At 39.5% G+C, this 13,168-nt stretch overlaps 2 protein-coding genes across 3 annotated transcripts in view; both read left to right on the top strand.

Moving 5' to 3' along the window:
- The first annotated feature begins 819 nt into the window (after positions 1 to 819).
- ap3s1 (adaptor related protein complex 3 subunit sigma 1) lies at positions 820 to 10,321 on the top strand. Of its 2 annotated transcripts, XM_084024656.1 has the most exons (7): positions 820 to 1,096; positions 3,888 to 3,979; positions 4,510 to 4,621; positions 4,933 to 5,004; positions 5,672 to 5,779; positions 7,201 to 7,242; positions 9,481 to 9,617. In XM_084024656.1, exons 1-6 carry the CDS (start codon positions 1,028 to 1,030, stop codon positions 7,234 to 7,236), a joined length of 489 nt encoding a protein of 162 aa, XP_083880782.1. In that variant the 5' UTR covers positions 820 to 1,027; the 3' UTR covers positions 7,237 to 7,242; positions 9,481 to 9,617. The 2 variants fall into 2 exon arrangements, with proteins under 2 accessions (XP_083880782.1, XP_083880781.1); XM_084024655.1 differs by lacking the exon at positions 7,201 to 7,242 and having other exon boundaries at positions 828 to 1,096; positions 9,481 to 10,321.
- A 1,283-nt stretch (positions 10,322 to 11,604) lies between these two features.
- commd10 (COMM domain containing 10) overlaps positions 11,605 to 13,168 on the top strand; it is a 51,548-nt gene continuing 49,984 nt past the window's right edge. Inside the window, exon 1 of the mRNA XM_084024654.1 lies at positions 11,605 to 11,734. Coding sequence (XP_083880780.1) covers positions 11,706 to 11,734 — 29 coding nt within the window. The 5' untranslated portion in view covers positions 11,605 to 11,705. The remainder of the gene's footprint in view (positions 11,735 to 13,168) is intronic.

Raw genomic sequence — 13,168 nt, 5'->3', positions numbered from 1 at the left:
TGGTACATGTGCTGATGTTTATGATGCTGAAATCCATTCCATTGGCTATCAGCCATTTTATACAATGCAAGTAAATCTTTCAGCTTCAAATTGCACTGACCGTAGCAGCTTTCATACAATTCTTAATGTGTAACTGTATGAAAAACATTTGAATTGTTGAGTTTTCTCTGAAAACAACTTCAGTCATAATAAACACTGTTTAATGGGACAAGGAAGAATGTTCCGCTCTAAACCAATAGATACACGAGAGCAACAGTCTGTCAGGATACAGGCTACTTAAAAGCCAGAATGGTGAGTCATTTGACATTCTCATACCCTTTCTTGTAGGAACAATAATTCATATCAATCAATAATCCGGGACAAAGAACCAAAATAAACATCAGCAAGGCTATGGTGTATATATGCCTGCATATATACAGTGTCTTTTTTCATGTATAGTAATTCTTCACTCCATGTTTATGTTCTTGAATGCAGTACTTGCTTCTTGTTTATTCCTTGTAATTATTGTGCACACAGAACACCAAAGCAAATTCCTTGTATGTGACAATGTACTTGGCAATAAACTTTCTGATTCTATAAGTACAACCATACACGATCATGAACAACAAGCACTGCACATAGGTACAATAATACATATGAGCGGTTATTAACTCATTTTGTTATTTAAATATTGTATTAGTCCATCTAAATAGGTGTATAAATGTTATACTACGAAATAAATAAGAAATGTCCCAGCGATTTGCGAGGTTTGACCCACCGCGGCTTCCGTAGAAGCAGGAGGAGGAGGAGGAGGAGGAGGAGGAGGAAGAGAGCATGACTGGTCCTTTGACGTGGAATATTTCCGTAAAGAGACGATGGAGGAGTAGCAACGTGTAGCTCGAAGCTATCCCGGTATTAACCTTAAACACGAGACGGGATTTAACCCCAAATCCCACTCGGAGCTGGGTTCACGGGAATCGATAGCCAGCAGTCTTGCAGAGACTGACCCCTTTGTGATCCCCCCGCCTCCTGCCGCTCCGCTACAGTCATGATAAAAGCCATTTTAATATTCAACAACCATGGGAAACCGAGGCTTTCTAAATTCTACGAGCACTACGTGAGTATAACGCGCTGTTTATCCACACATTGTGTTGTTCTTAACAGGGACCGGAGAGGATTTAAAATATACTGTCTGTTGAGAAACTCGCTGTAATGTTTTGTCAGACAGCTACATCTTTAAATCTGCCTTCGTGTGTTACAGTGCAAACTGTTTGAATGGGAAGGTGTGTGTGCTTGTGTGTGTAGGCTAGTCGACAGCCGCCCTGCGATGTGCTGTTGTTTCGAACTGACCATGGCGTATAAGATGTCAGTCTGTTTCTCCTTCTTCTTTCTTCAAAATATGAATAATTAAACGAGCGCGAGCCGAAGCGAAGGCTATCACGTTCCCGCCGCCGAGCCCGCACCACGGACAGGACTGTGCCCAGTTCTTCTCGTGTTTAAACGCGATGCGAGAGGCCACTCTCTGTTTGTGTCACATGACTCTTCAATGACGCCCTTGTGAGTGTCTCGTGCTCACTCCAGCCTTTCGCCGATTCCAATTAGCTTTATTGTCTTTAGCCGGGAGGAGTGACGTTCACCTTTTCTGCTCTGCGTGCAGGCAGCAACTCACGGGTTACGTAATATCCTTTTGTTGGCCAAGCTGCGTTGGCTCGTTCTCGTAATTGGATTTATATATCGAGGTTGCCCCTGCTTTAATATCGCTGCTACAATAACACGGTCCACTCGGACCTGTAACGACTTCATTCACTGTCCGCTAACTTGCTAAACACTTGGCAGGCACCACACCGACACTGTACTCAAGTACTGTACCTACATTTTGAGGTACTTGTACTTTTACTTTAGTATTTCCATTTTCTGCTACTTTATACTTCGACTCCACCTCCGTTCAGAGTTAAACACTTTGCAATTCACTACATTTTATTTGGTAACTTAAGTTACTTTGCAAGGCCAAGGCCTTCATAGATGTCACCGTCACAGTGATGGGAACTTTATTTTTTGACTGTTTTTTTCAAAAGAAATCTTTAGTAGGCCTTTTCCCAGCCCTTAAAACACAATGCAGCTTTTTTTTATTTTATCATGCTCCAATATCTATTTATTGAGATGACAATGGATGCGTTTGTATTTCAGGAGGATTGAAATTGAGGCTGGGAAACAGTGGGTAGTGGGTAGCATTGTCGCCTCACAGCGAGAGGGTCCCGGGTTCGATTCCCGGTTCGTGTTCCTTCTGTGTGGAGTTTGCATGTTCTCCCCGTGTAAGCGTGGGTTCTCTCCGGGTTCTCCGGCTTCCTCCCACAGTCCAAAGACCTGCAGGATGGGGATAGGTTCATTGATGACTCTAAATTACCCGTAGGTGTGAATGTGAGTGTGAATGGTTGCCTGCGATAGACTGGCGACCTGTCCAGGACTCCAGGGTGTACCCCGCCTTCCCCCAATGACAGCTGGGATTGGCTCCAGCCCCCCCGCAACCCTGAAAACAGGATAAGCAGTAGACAACGGATGGAGATTGAAATTTATTGGATTATAAGAAGCCTCCGTAGATGCCACCTGTTATATTAAAAGCAGAGGTGTCGTCCTACTGGCTGGCAATATTTCACTGTGAAAACCGGTTTTTTAACAGTCAGTTTATTTAAAGGATCTCAAACTATGAGCTTGTATAAATTAATCTAATATAGTTGCAAATATATGTGGAAGTCACATCCTTTGAATTTCTGGTGACACGTTGCTTTAATCCCCCTATTAAGTATTGGATTCATGGTTTATAACAATATTATGTAGTTGTAAGCAACTCTAATTCCTGTGGTCACATGTAAGTGAAGGGTGGTGTGTATATTGTACATTATGTATTATATAATACATATATGTATACACACTGTTTAAGATAAATGTACTGGTCTTTATTGGACAGTTAACAGTGAAGATCCAGGCAGAAAACATAGACAATATGTAAGAAAGTGAGGATTTTGCCCGTATATGCCTGTGAGACATCCAGAGGAAAGCTGATGGTTCAAAAGGCCAAATGTGTTCCAGACCGAGGCCCAGGAACCAAAGTCCATTAAAACCCTCAACGGCAGAAACCTCTTAAGGAAAAGTTGAAAGAGATGCTGCTGTTTTTCAGTGTTACATATTCCAGCTGTATCATGAAACTGAGTACAGAATCCCTGCTATCCCATGATGCTGCTAGTCACATGACCGACCAGCCAGCTGCACACTGGACAGCCTCTTCTCTCTCCTTGTGCTCACTGACCTGTTACGCTCTCCAAGAGGACACTAGCACCCTTCGGTGTGCCTGACTCGGTGTTTGAGCTGCACACAACAAGATTTAAACCACCGTTTGCTTTTGAATTAGGATTTTGAGGTTAGATTTATAGCCTCTGGTCATGAGTTTTGCATATTTAAACAATTATCTTAATGTCAGTCTCAGCCTGATTACATTTCATGGTGATACTTTAAAAAAAAATAATGTTTACTGTTAACAGCGAGTCCACTCTTCAAGTCTTTTAGTGCTTGCAAACACGCCAAAGGATATTTGAGATTTCAAAACCTAATCTCAGCCATTAGCAAACAATAAGATGAGCGTGCCTTGGTTCAGCTTGTACGATGACATTGCCTGTGTAGCCTGTGGGCACTAGTGTGTGTTTAGATATGACAAAGAGAACGGTGAGCATCACGTTCTCTCACACAGAACTAATGCATATAGTCAATAAAAAGCGAGGCATTTACCCGCCGGCCCAGTCTTCTGGACAGAAGTGATGATATGGCTCACTGGGTGCAATTAAGTGCACAAACCGCACATTTATTTTGCATCTTCTCTTTGTTTGACAATCTCTTTTTCCTCGTTTATCCCGCAGAGTGAAGACACAGAGCAACAGATCATCAGGGAAACCTTCCATTTGGTGTCGAAAAGAGATGAGAATGTCTGTAATTTCCTCGAAGGTGGAATGTAAGCATGTAGTTTTGGCTTTATGAATGACGATCGATAGTACCAGGGTTTGTTTAAAGTTGATCTATCATTCATGAATGAGGAACTGAGTAGATGTTGTTTTACTCTGGGGAGACGTCACCCATCTCCCCTTTCTGTCGCTTTAAATTATGCAACGCAGGTAAAAAAATACCGTATGACGGTGTGCATTAAGCTACAACTACTGAGTATTAATCGCATGAACCAAAAATCCAGTTATTCACATTTCCGTTTGTTTGATTACGCAGGATTAGGCGGGTTACACCATTTCCTGTGGCTCAAACCATTTTGGTGCAATAACACAGTCACCGAAGTCAAACAAACAGAGCAGGATGGATAAGCATCAACTTTCATGTATTCTTATGTTCAAATATCACATCTTTACATGACTGAAAACAGCCTGTTAGGACACAGACAAGGGCCTTATGTGATTGAAGGGATGATCATGGTATTTGATGTATTTGCATCAGTCAGGAGACAGGTTTGATGTCTCTTTGTCCCCCGTGTTTCAGGTTGATCGGAGGATCAGACTACAAGCTGATCTACAGACACTACGCCACGCTGTACTTTGTGTTTTGTGTGGACTCCTCGGAGAGTGAACTAGGAATATTAGACTTAATCCAGGTAAATGTTTGGGAAACCAGACTATATCTTACACTTTCTTGATTGATTTGTTTGTGTGTTACAATCAATGGCAAGTCTGTTTTGTTTGTTTGTTGTAACGCCTCTGCGAGGAATTACGTTGTCCGTCCATTGAGTTCATTCAAAGGTGGAACTGATTAGACTGTTGTCTGATGCTGATTGTGACTTATTCTGTCTAATAGGATCACATGATGAAGTGATAACATTTTGGACAGATGGATGTAAACTGCAACTTGATTGGCAATTACTTGATTGGTAATTGTATCTTAACATTAAATTCTTATTGTTTTCAGGTATTTGTGGAAACGCTGGACAAATGCTTCGAGAATGTCTGTGAGCTTGACTTAATTTTCCACGTAGACAAGGTAGGAAACACTTTAAAAAAACGGTTTGCCTCTTTGCTTGAATATTTGGACATCAGAAATTAGCTGTAATACTTAGCCTGAGTTATTATTGCCTCATATCATGTGATTTGCACTGACTTCCCAGATTTGATAGTTGAGCAATTTGAACAGTCATCGTTGGTTTGTCAAATGACTGCATATTTTTTGGTGTTTCAAGCAACTTCTTCAAAACGACTTAAATATCTGCTGCAATTTAGAGCCAAACTAATTTTGTTTAATAAATAATCAGCAACTATTTGGTTAATTGCTTGTTTTTTAAGCAAAAGTCTCGGGGGCTTTATGTGAACTAGGCTTCTGCTTGGACAAAATAAGCATTTATGTCACAAAAGGCCTTTTTTTTTTTTTTTTTTACTATTTCTGACATTCTATAGAACAATTCTCAATTTAGCATTTAGAAGCAGTTTATAAACATTTGAGAAATGGTGTCTCACACACTGTAATACATGTGTTAAACACACGAATGTGGTTATAGTAAAAAACAGTTGTAACAGTATCTTATGCATGTAAATAGGATGCACTCCAAAAATGTCCTTACATCGACATGCTAGTGTGTTTGTGGCGGCTGTGGCACAGAGGTAGATTTCTATTCAATAATATCAAGACATGATTCACGTCGTATTTTTCTCAGGTCCACAACATTTTGGCGGAGATGGTTATGGGCGGGATGGTCCTGGAGACCAACATGAACGAAATCATCACACAGGTGGACGCCCAGAACAAGATGGAGAAGTCTGAGGTAAGCCTGATGTTGCCCCCATCCACGGTATGCACTGTACGACTCCATCCTACCTCCAGTACTCTCTGCCGTCTTGTGTACTGTATGCAGGCATGTGTGTATGCTGCACCCTGCATGCTTCTCTCCAGTGACCTTGTGGATGCTCCCTACCTACTCTTGAGTGTTTGTGCTCCTTCTTTTTTTTTTCTCGGCTTCTCCTCTCGCTGCTGCACTGCTCTCAACACAGGTCAAGACTCCCCTAGTGTGAAATACAGCATCATAGTCATGACAATTATCATTATTATGGAGACTTAACTGACCTTTTTGTCCAGTTCGTCTCTAGAATCTGTGACCGTTGAATCTCTCAATCACCATCTTTATATTAACGTGGATTTGTTATAAACATAAAAAAACAGGCTGATTCTAGGCTGGATTTTAAATTCGTTATTACATTAGAAGAGAATGTGAATATCTTTTTATTGTTGGAGTTAATGCTTTCCACAATGTGTTTTTTTATTTATTACATCTATAAACCAGTGTCCTTGCTTAGAAATGTACTCTTTGCAAGGATATTGCTTTGCTTTCCATACAGCTCCTGCTAGCAGATAAACATTTGTTGACTCATTGGAACGTTTGAATCAGACAGACAGCCAGAGACAATTTCATTAAATAATTTCTGTTTTGCATAATGTGGATTTTAGCTTATTGGCAGTCCTAAAACCTAAATACATTTTGGCTTTGCCTTTAAATTGCTTACAATGCACTGCAGTGATGTGTAAACATCGAGGCAATGTTATCGGGGAGAAACAGAGACACAAACAAATATGTTTTTTTTCTCACAAGACAAAGTGAAGGGTTACATTATCCAGTTCAAATTTGCTGACCTCAATTTTGCGCTCTAAAATTTGAATTTCAGTTTAACTGCATTATGCATTATTTTCCTAATAATCTGAGCTGCATTGTGTGCTTTTAATGAGCCAGACTCTTTCTTTTGATTGATGTTCTGTAAGCAGAGTCTTTTACTGTTCTACGATCATCAGAGCTGCTCTGTCCTTCCCTCTTGGACCTACCCTAGACCGCAGTGGTGTTTTTCACACTGACACTAGTTCAAAATGGCATCATGCATAGTGCATTGTCTGGGAAACAAGAAATGAGCTGAACCCCTCCCAGACTGGCAAAGCTGATTAAGTAGCATTCGTGGTTTTTATTTTTTTATCTCAATCTTTTTATTTCAATCTCAATTATCTTTTATTTCTTACTATAAAATAATCGTGGGCAAAGCTTTTAGATCATCGTTTGGCTTTACAGATGTGGTCTATGATAGGTCCTATCACTTTTTTTCTGTGGAGATAAACTGTAATTACTTTAATCTGCTTTAACATTCCTCATTCCTCTTTTTCCTGACCCTGTCTAGTTCTTTCCATTCTTCTCTCTCTTTACAGACGTTTATCTTTCAGTCTACCAGGCAGGACAGGTAGACACAGGTACTGCTAAATTTACAACCAAGTACTGTAACCTTAACTGAAGTTTACTACCCCTCCCTTCCCCTGAGTCTCACCATATAGCCCTCCATGTTACAGCAAACTGATGTCACTAACATGCAGTAGGAATCTTTCATGGCAGACCCAAAAAACATGTTGCCACCGGTGAACTAAATGATAGAAACACCTGACGGATAACACCAAGATGATCTTTTGCTGATTCTAGAGACTGTCATGGAGATGGTTGTTCAACTTCAGATCATTACTGAACTTCCGTCTTTTAAACATATTCTTTAACTACTGTCATGACAGTTTTTAGAAAATGCGTCAATTAATTCAGTAAGTCCAACGTGTCTCGCTGGTGATAGTCAGATGTAACTGTGAGTCTCAAAACTTCTCTGGCCTAAAAGGATTAGTTCCATGTTTTTGGAAATGCACTTGTTTACTTTCTTGCAGAGAGTTAGATGAGAAGATCGGCACACGAGTGGTATGAAGTTTTTCATCTTCTCTCGGCTTAAAAGTGCATTCCTCAAATTGATGACCTAGCTATTCCCTTAAGGTCTCACAGTCTAAACTACAGGTACTTTACCTTAAACCAACAATAAAACCCCTCTACTGTAGATTTTTTATCCCTTTTTTCTGTTGCACCGGTATGTCTCGCAGACAAAAGATGGAGTCCTGCTCGAACTTTTAATAAGGCTCTCCGACTTGTATTGACCAGAGAATCAAGCCAATGTTGTGCATTGCACAGCTTGTGTTACTATTTCTGTACATATTAGTCACCCAGCATTTGATTAACTGCCCTTATGGTCTTGCACAGGCTGCCCACTGTGAGGTAAAAAATATCTCGAGTCTGACCCCTGAATGCTGAGCCCGTGCGCTGAATCAGCATTCCTCTCGGTTAACGCCACCGTCGTCTTTCCTTCCAACACAAGTCTCCTTGATTCTTGGCAGGAGGAGGAATGCCCCACAAGACAAACGGCCCCATTGAAATAACCTTGCGAATATAAGTGAAGAGGTCGAATCTACATACCGGACATACTTTCTGCGTGTCATGTCACCCAATGATTTGCGAGGCTGCTATTTTTGAGTGGTGGCGAGAACATCCAGTTCTCTGTGGTGGTTTAAACCTTTGGGTCATTTTTTTTGGGTCTGTCTATTAAAGATTCAGTTGGGGGATCTCTAACCGCAGTGACTCTCAAATGTCTGCTCGCACTTGAGACGCAAACATCAAATCATTCACTCTCCACGGATGTGTTTTATTGTTCCAAAAAGCTAAACTACGTTGATGCTTTTCCTAAAAAAACAAAAAAAAAACGCTGAATTACTCTTATACGGTTCCAATTGAGATTCATTGTGGTAGAGCAAAGTGTCTCTGCTGTCCCTGAGAATAGATTTCCCACTGTAGATTAGTACTCCCAGGCTTACAACCTCCTCATGTCATCATTAGTTAACACAATAGATGTGTAAATGGCACAATGTCCTCCTTCCTCTATGTATTTAAATAGCTCCAGTCATGCTTAGTCCTCCTAGAAGTAACTCAACCCACTACAAGCGTAGTGTCATCTGTATTGTTATGGCTAACATTATGTTGACATGCTTTTATTTTCTCAAAATTCGACACGCACACAAACATATTCTATACACACCTATCTATCCAAACGTCATTTCCGTCTTCATATCCAAATCCATTTTTTCTGCTTTACCCAGTTCTCTCCTTGCATTTTTGCCCTTATCGGTCCTCAAGAGTCCGGTGGGTTCACTTTCCAAGCGATGCTGCCTTTTTGTCTATTTGATGAATGTCCAGTACTGCTCAGTACTTCCAAATTAATGAATGGTCGAGTAGAGCGTGTTCCTTCACAGTTGATTCACAATTGGCTCTGGTTGTGATGTAAACCATTATAAAACCAAAACAATGCATGTGCATATGAAGCTCTGAAGGCATCTGAATGTACATTTGCACATGTCGTCTGTCTTAGTAGCTGTCAGTGCTTTTGCATTTTGTCAGTTGACTTTTTTTTTTATTGTCTAGTAATCTGTTTAGCAAAGTGCGTGTGTGTCCAATGTTCACTGTTCAGTGTGTTGTCGTGGACAGCAACATCTGTTTTTTTATTCACTGATTTGTATCTTATCAACCCTCCGTGTGTGTGTGTGTGTGTGTGCCCGTGTGTGTGTGCGTGTGCGCCTGTCTGTGTGTGTATGTGTGTGTGTGTGTGTGTGTGTGTGTGTGTGTGTGTACAGGCCGGTATTGCAGGAGCGCCTGCTCGTGCCGTATCAGCCGTAAAGAACATGAACCTCCCGGAAATGCCCAGAAACATCAACATTGGTGACATCAGCATAAAAGTGCCAAATTTACCCTCCTTCAAGTAGTGGCAGTGAGATTGTGAACCTGCAGATGTCAGCCAATGTTTACCGTGATGCAATCTGTTTACCAAAACCTCAAATTACTCACTTTTATCTAAATTACACATCTTGAAGGTACCGTGTGATTTGACACTCCTTGTTTTGGTGTTAAATCTTTTTGTTTTTTTCCTATTAAAGAAAATCATCTTTTACGTGTTTTTTTTTTTCTGTTGGAAAGAAAAATGAAGTATTTATTTATTTGTGGTACATTCCTTCTGCCTCGATGGAGGTTGGGCCTTGACATTCAGCTGCTTACAGTAGAGATCTGTGTCAGTTTGTTAACTGAAGTTATTTCACTGTCTCATGTGTTTACTTAAGAGAAAGCGTGGCAGTTGGCGATGTTTTGGGACAGTCTTATTGGTGTGGTTATTCCAGACTACATGAACCAATCAGTGGAGGAAATAGCATGAAACAATTTAAAATACCAAATTGGAACAGTGTTGAAAGTTATACATTACAGCTCGTTTGTAAAATAGGTGCAAATAATATAATTATATTACAGATATGCAGTGTGACAGAAATATGGATATGTGTGCTGAAGTGGTTTTCTCTTTTCTTATTTGTATGAAAAATATTTTTAAATGATTTATCATGTTTTATTAAATAATAATCTTAATTTTAATCTGTGCATGATTTTTTTTCTGTCTTCTTTTTCAACATAATAAACTGTTGAAATTCACCCTTTGTGTTTGCCTTATTCAATTATTAATATGATCTCATTTTGTCAATATGTATTAAATATAGTCCACTTAACAGACTGTGTCTGTAGGTGCGGCATAAATCATAAATTGTCCCTGGTGACTTTCCACAGTAAGTTCTTGTTTGGCAACACTGCATGTGACCAGTCATCACTTTAAGTGAGGATCGTGTCACGAAACATAACATTAGTATACTGTACCACTTTGTAAAAGGGCCTTTGTACATACTTTATTAAATGTAAATGTATTAATGGTTAATACATCATTCATGTGTGCTTTCCACATCAGTTATAAATAAGCATGCATTTGTGGGTTGTGTGACTGATGGTCAGCACATTATTTGACAAAACAAACAAAAAACAAACTGTGTTTATGAAGTGTCGACTTGATTGACCCTTTACTGATGTCTGCAGCTAGCTTATTGATGGCTCAGAAAGTAGGAAACCCATGAGCAGTTGATATTGGACCACACACACACACACACACATATTATTACCAAATAGTAAGGCCTGCCAAAGTGATTTTGTAGTAACCTGGCAAAACAGAATTTGTTCTCGTTAATGGCTTATGATAACAGCCCTTAACAAAGAGTACCATATCAGAGAGTGCATTAAGCAATGGAGAAATGTCACTAGCAGGCACCATTTATTCTTCTTTATACTTCTTTATACAACTTCTGTTACAACTTCTCCATTTCCGGTGGAAATATTGTGCTTTTTCACTCTTCTACATTTAATCGACACTTATGGCAACCTTTTACATATAAAGACATAGCGATAAAAAGAGAATAATATAGTACAGTTTTTCAAAACAATTTGAAATTAGCCATTCAGCATAATGACATCATTTACTTTTGATACTGTACGTTCATGTTAATACTTCTGTATTTTATTCTTGAGTAAAATACGCTGTATTTTTAGACTATGGTATATAATATATGGTAAAATAGGGCCGTAAAACTGTAATGACGCTTCTGTTGTCGCGCATCTTTTGTCGGCTCTGTTTGTCCATCGCTTGTTCCGTAGTGACTCCTGTAGCACATACTTTTATTGTGCGCAGCTTTTACGCAAAATGCCCTGCAAAGAATTTCATTGCGCGGACGCAGTTGCTTTAAGTCAAAAGGTGTCAACGTTGACTCTGTTGTGTTACAATACAAGTTTACAACTTGTTTTTACTTATTACAATGAGTTATCTATGTGCATTTATTCTGCACTTCACTGCGCATATATCGCGCAGCTTTGACTGTCACGTGAGTCGTCTCGTGACACCAGGAAGGAGGAACGACAACAGTGTGAGGATGCTGCTGCTGCTGCCCTGACACTTTTCAACTCTTTATTATTCATTTGCAGAAAGCAACAAACAACAATGACTTCTTTTATTAAAGAATCACAAAGGTGAGGAGCTTTTATAGTGACAAAATACATCTTTACACTACGCGTTAGCTAAGACAAATCCCGAGACAGGAAGTCATCCTCACAATTATCGATATTGCGATTTGGTGCATAAATTGACATTAGCAAACGCGTTACACTAGCCTGGTGATGACTTTCCTCTTATCGGTGTCTTCGCCATGTTGTCTTGCTCTTGACGGTACATTTAGCAGGCATTGTGGTAGACAGAAATAAAGTTGTTGTACTTGAGTACTAATTGGGATATAATGTTCTGTTGAGCATTGTCTTCTAGTAAGACTTTGTACAATACTACACAATGTATAGCAATATATATCAACTGCAAACCCAACTGTACACTTACTTTCTTGTTTTTGTTTTTTTACATTTCTAAAATGTGCAACCATGATGCATTGTTCTAGGTTAAAACTAGGTAGCAGAACTAACTGGGCAGTCGAACAACCTCTAATATGATGAAACACATGTGTGACCCTGGTGTAATAATGTTAACGTAGTGCCTGAAACGCCTCAAAGGTGGGTGCAAACACGAACCACAAACTGGGGTTAGTCAGAGTCCTTCTGAAAGCGATAATTTATGTGGTAGTCGTTTTGTTGTTGTTGTTGTTGTTGTTGTTGTTGTTGTTGTTGTTGTTGTTGTTGTTGTTGTTGTTGTTTTGAAAGGAAGTAACATTACGAGAAGAAAGTTAGTTCAGAACTGGTAATGTGAAATGCATGCAATGCAAATGTTTGTAGTGCTACTCCTTGCCTTGACTTATAGGGTATATATGCGCTTTGTGGTATTACTGCCTTGTTTGTCAATGCACATTATGCACAGTAAGTGAAACAGTGCTGTAGACACAACAGGGCTGCACAATTAATCAAAATGTAGTCAAAATCGCAATATGGCCAGGAGGTGCAATATTTGTTAGGCGAAATGTGTCAAAATTTGATTTTAAATGAAATATCTTATATCAATATCCCAGACTACAAATCACATTCAACACAATAAAGAAAACATCTTTGTTCGGTACAGATCCCTATTAAAAAAATCACACCACGATATGTTTTTCAATTAAAATGAGAATTATGTCAAAAATATTCTTCCCTCTAATATCGCAAATCATATCCCAATTGGAATATCAGTCAAAAATAATTGGAATTTTCTTTTCAAAATGATTCATCCCGAGTATCCAGCATATTTACTCTGCAGTTGCTAGTGTGTCTGTGAGTGTGTAATAGTCTAGTTTGCATGTACATTTATGTACAACCTTATTTGAGGCTGCCATGCACTCTCCACACTTACCGATGCTATTATCCCCGTGGAACCCATATAAGACTGCTGTATGCTGATGCTCTATGTTGTCACTGCTATATGTTTACATGTATATGTATCTTTGAACTTCACTGACGGCCAGCTTGACATATGTTTCATGAATAACA

This window comes from Eutrigla gurnardus (genome assembly GCF_963514095.1).
Source record: "Eutrigla gurnardus genome assembly, chromosome: 13".
Taxonomy (NCBI): Eukaryota; Metazoa; Chordata; class Actinopteri; order Perciformes; family Triglidae; genus Eutrigla; species Eutrigla gurnardus.
Note: the sequence above shows the minus strand (reverse complement) of the source record. Positions and strands in the feature narration are given on the sequence as shown.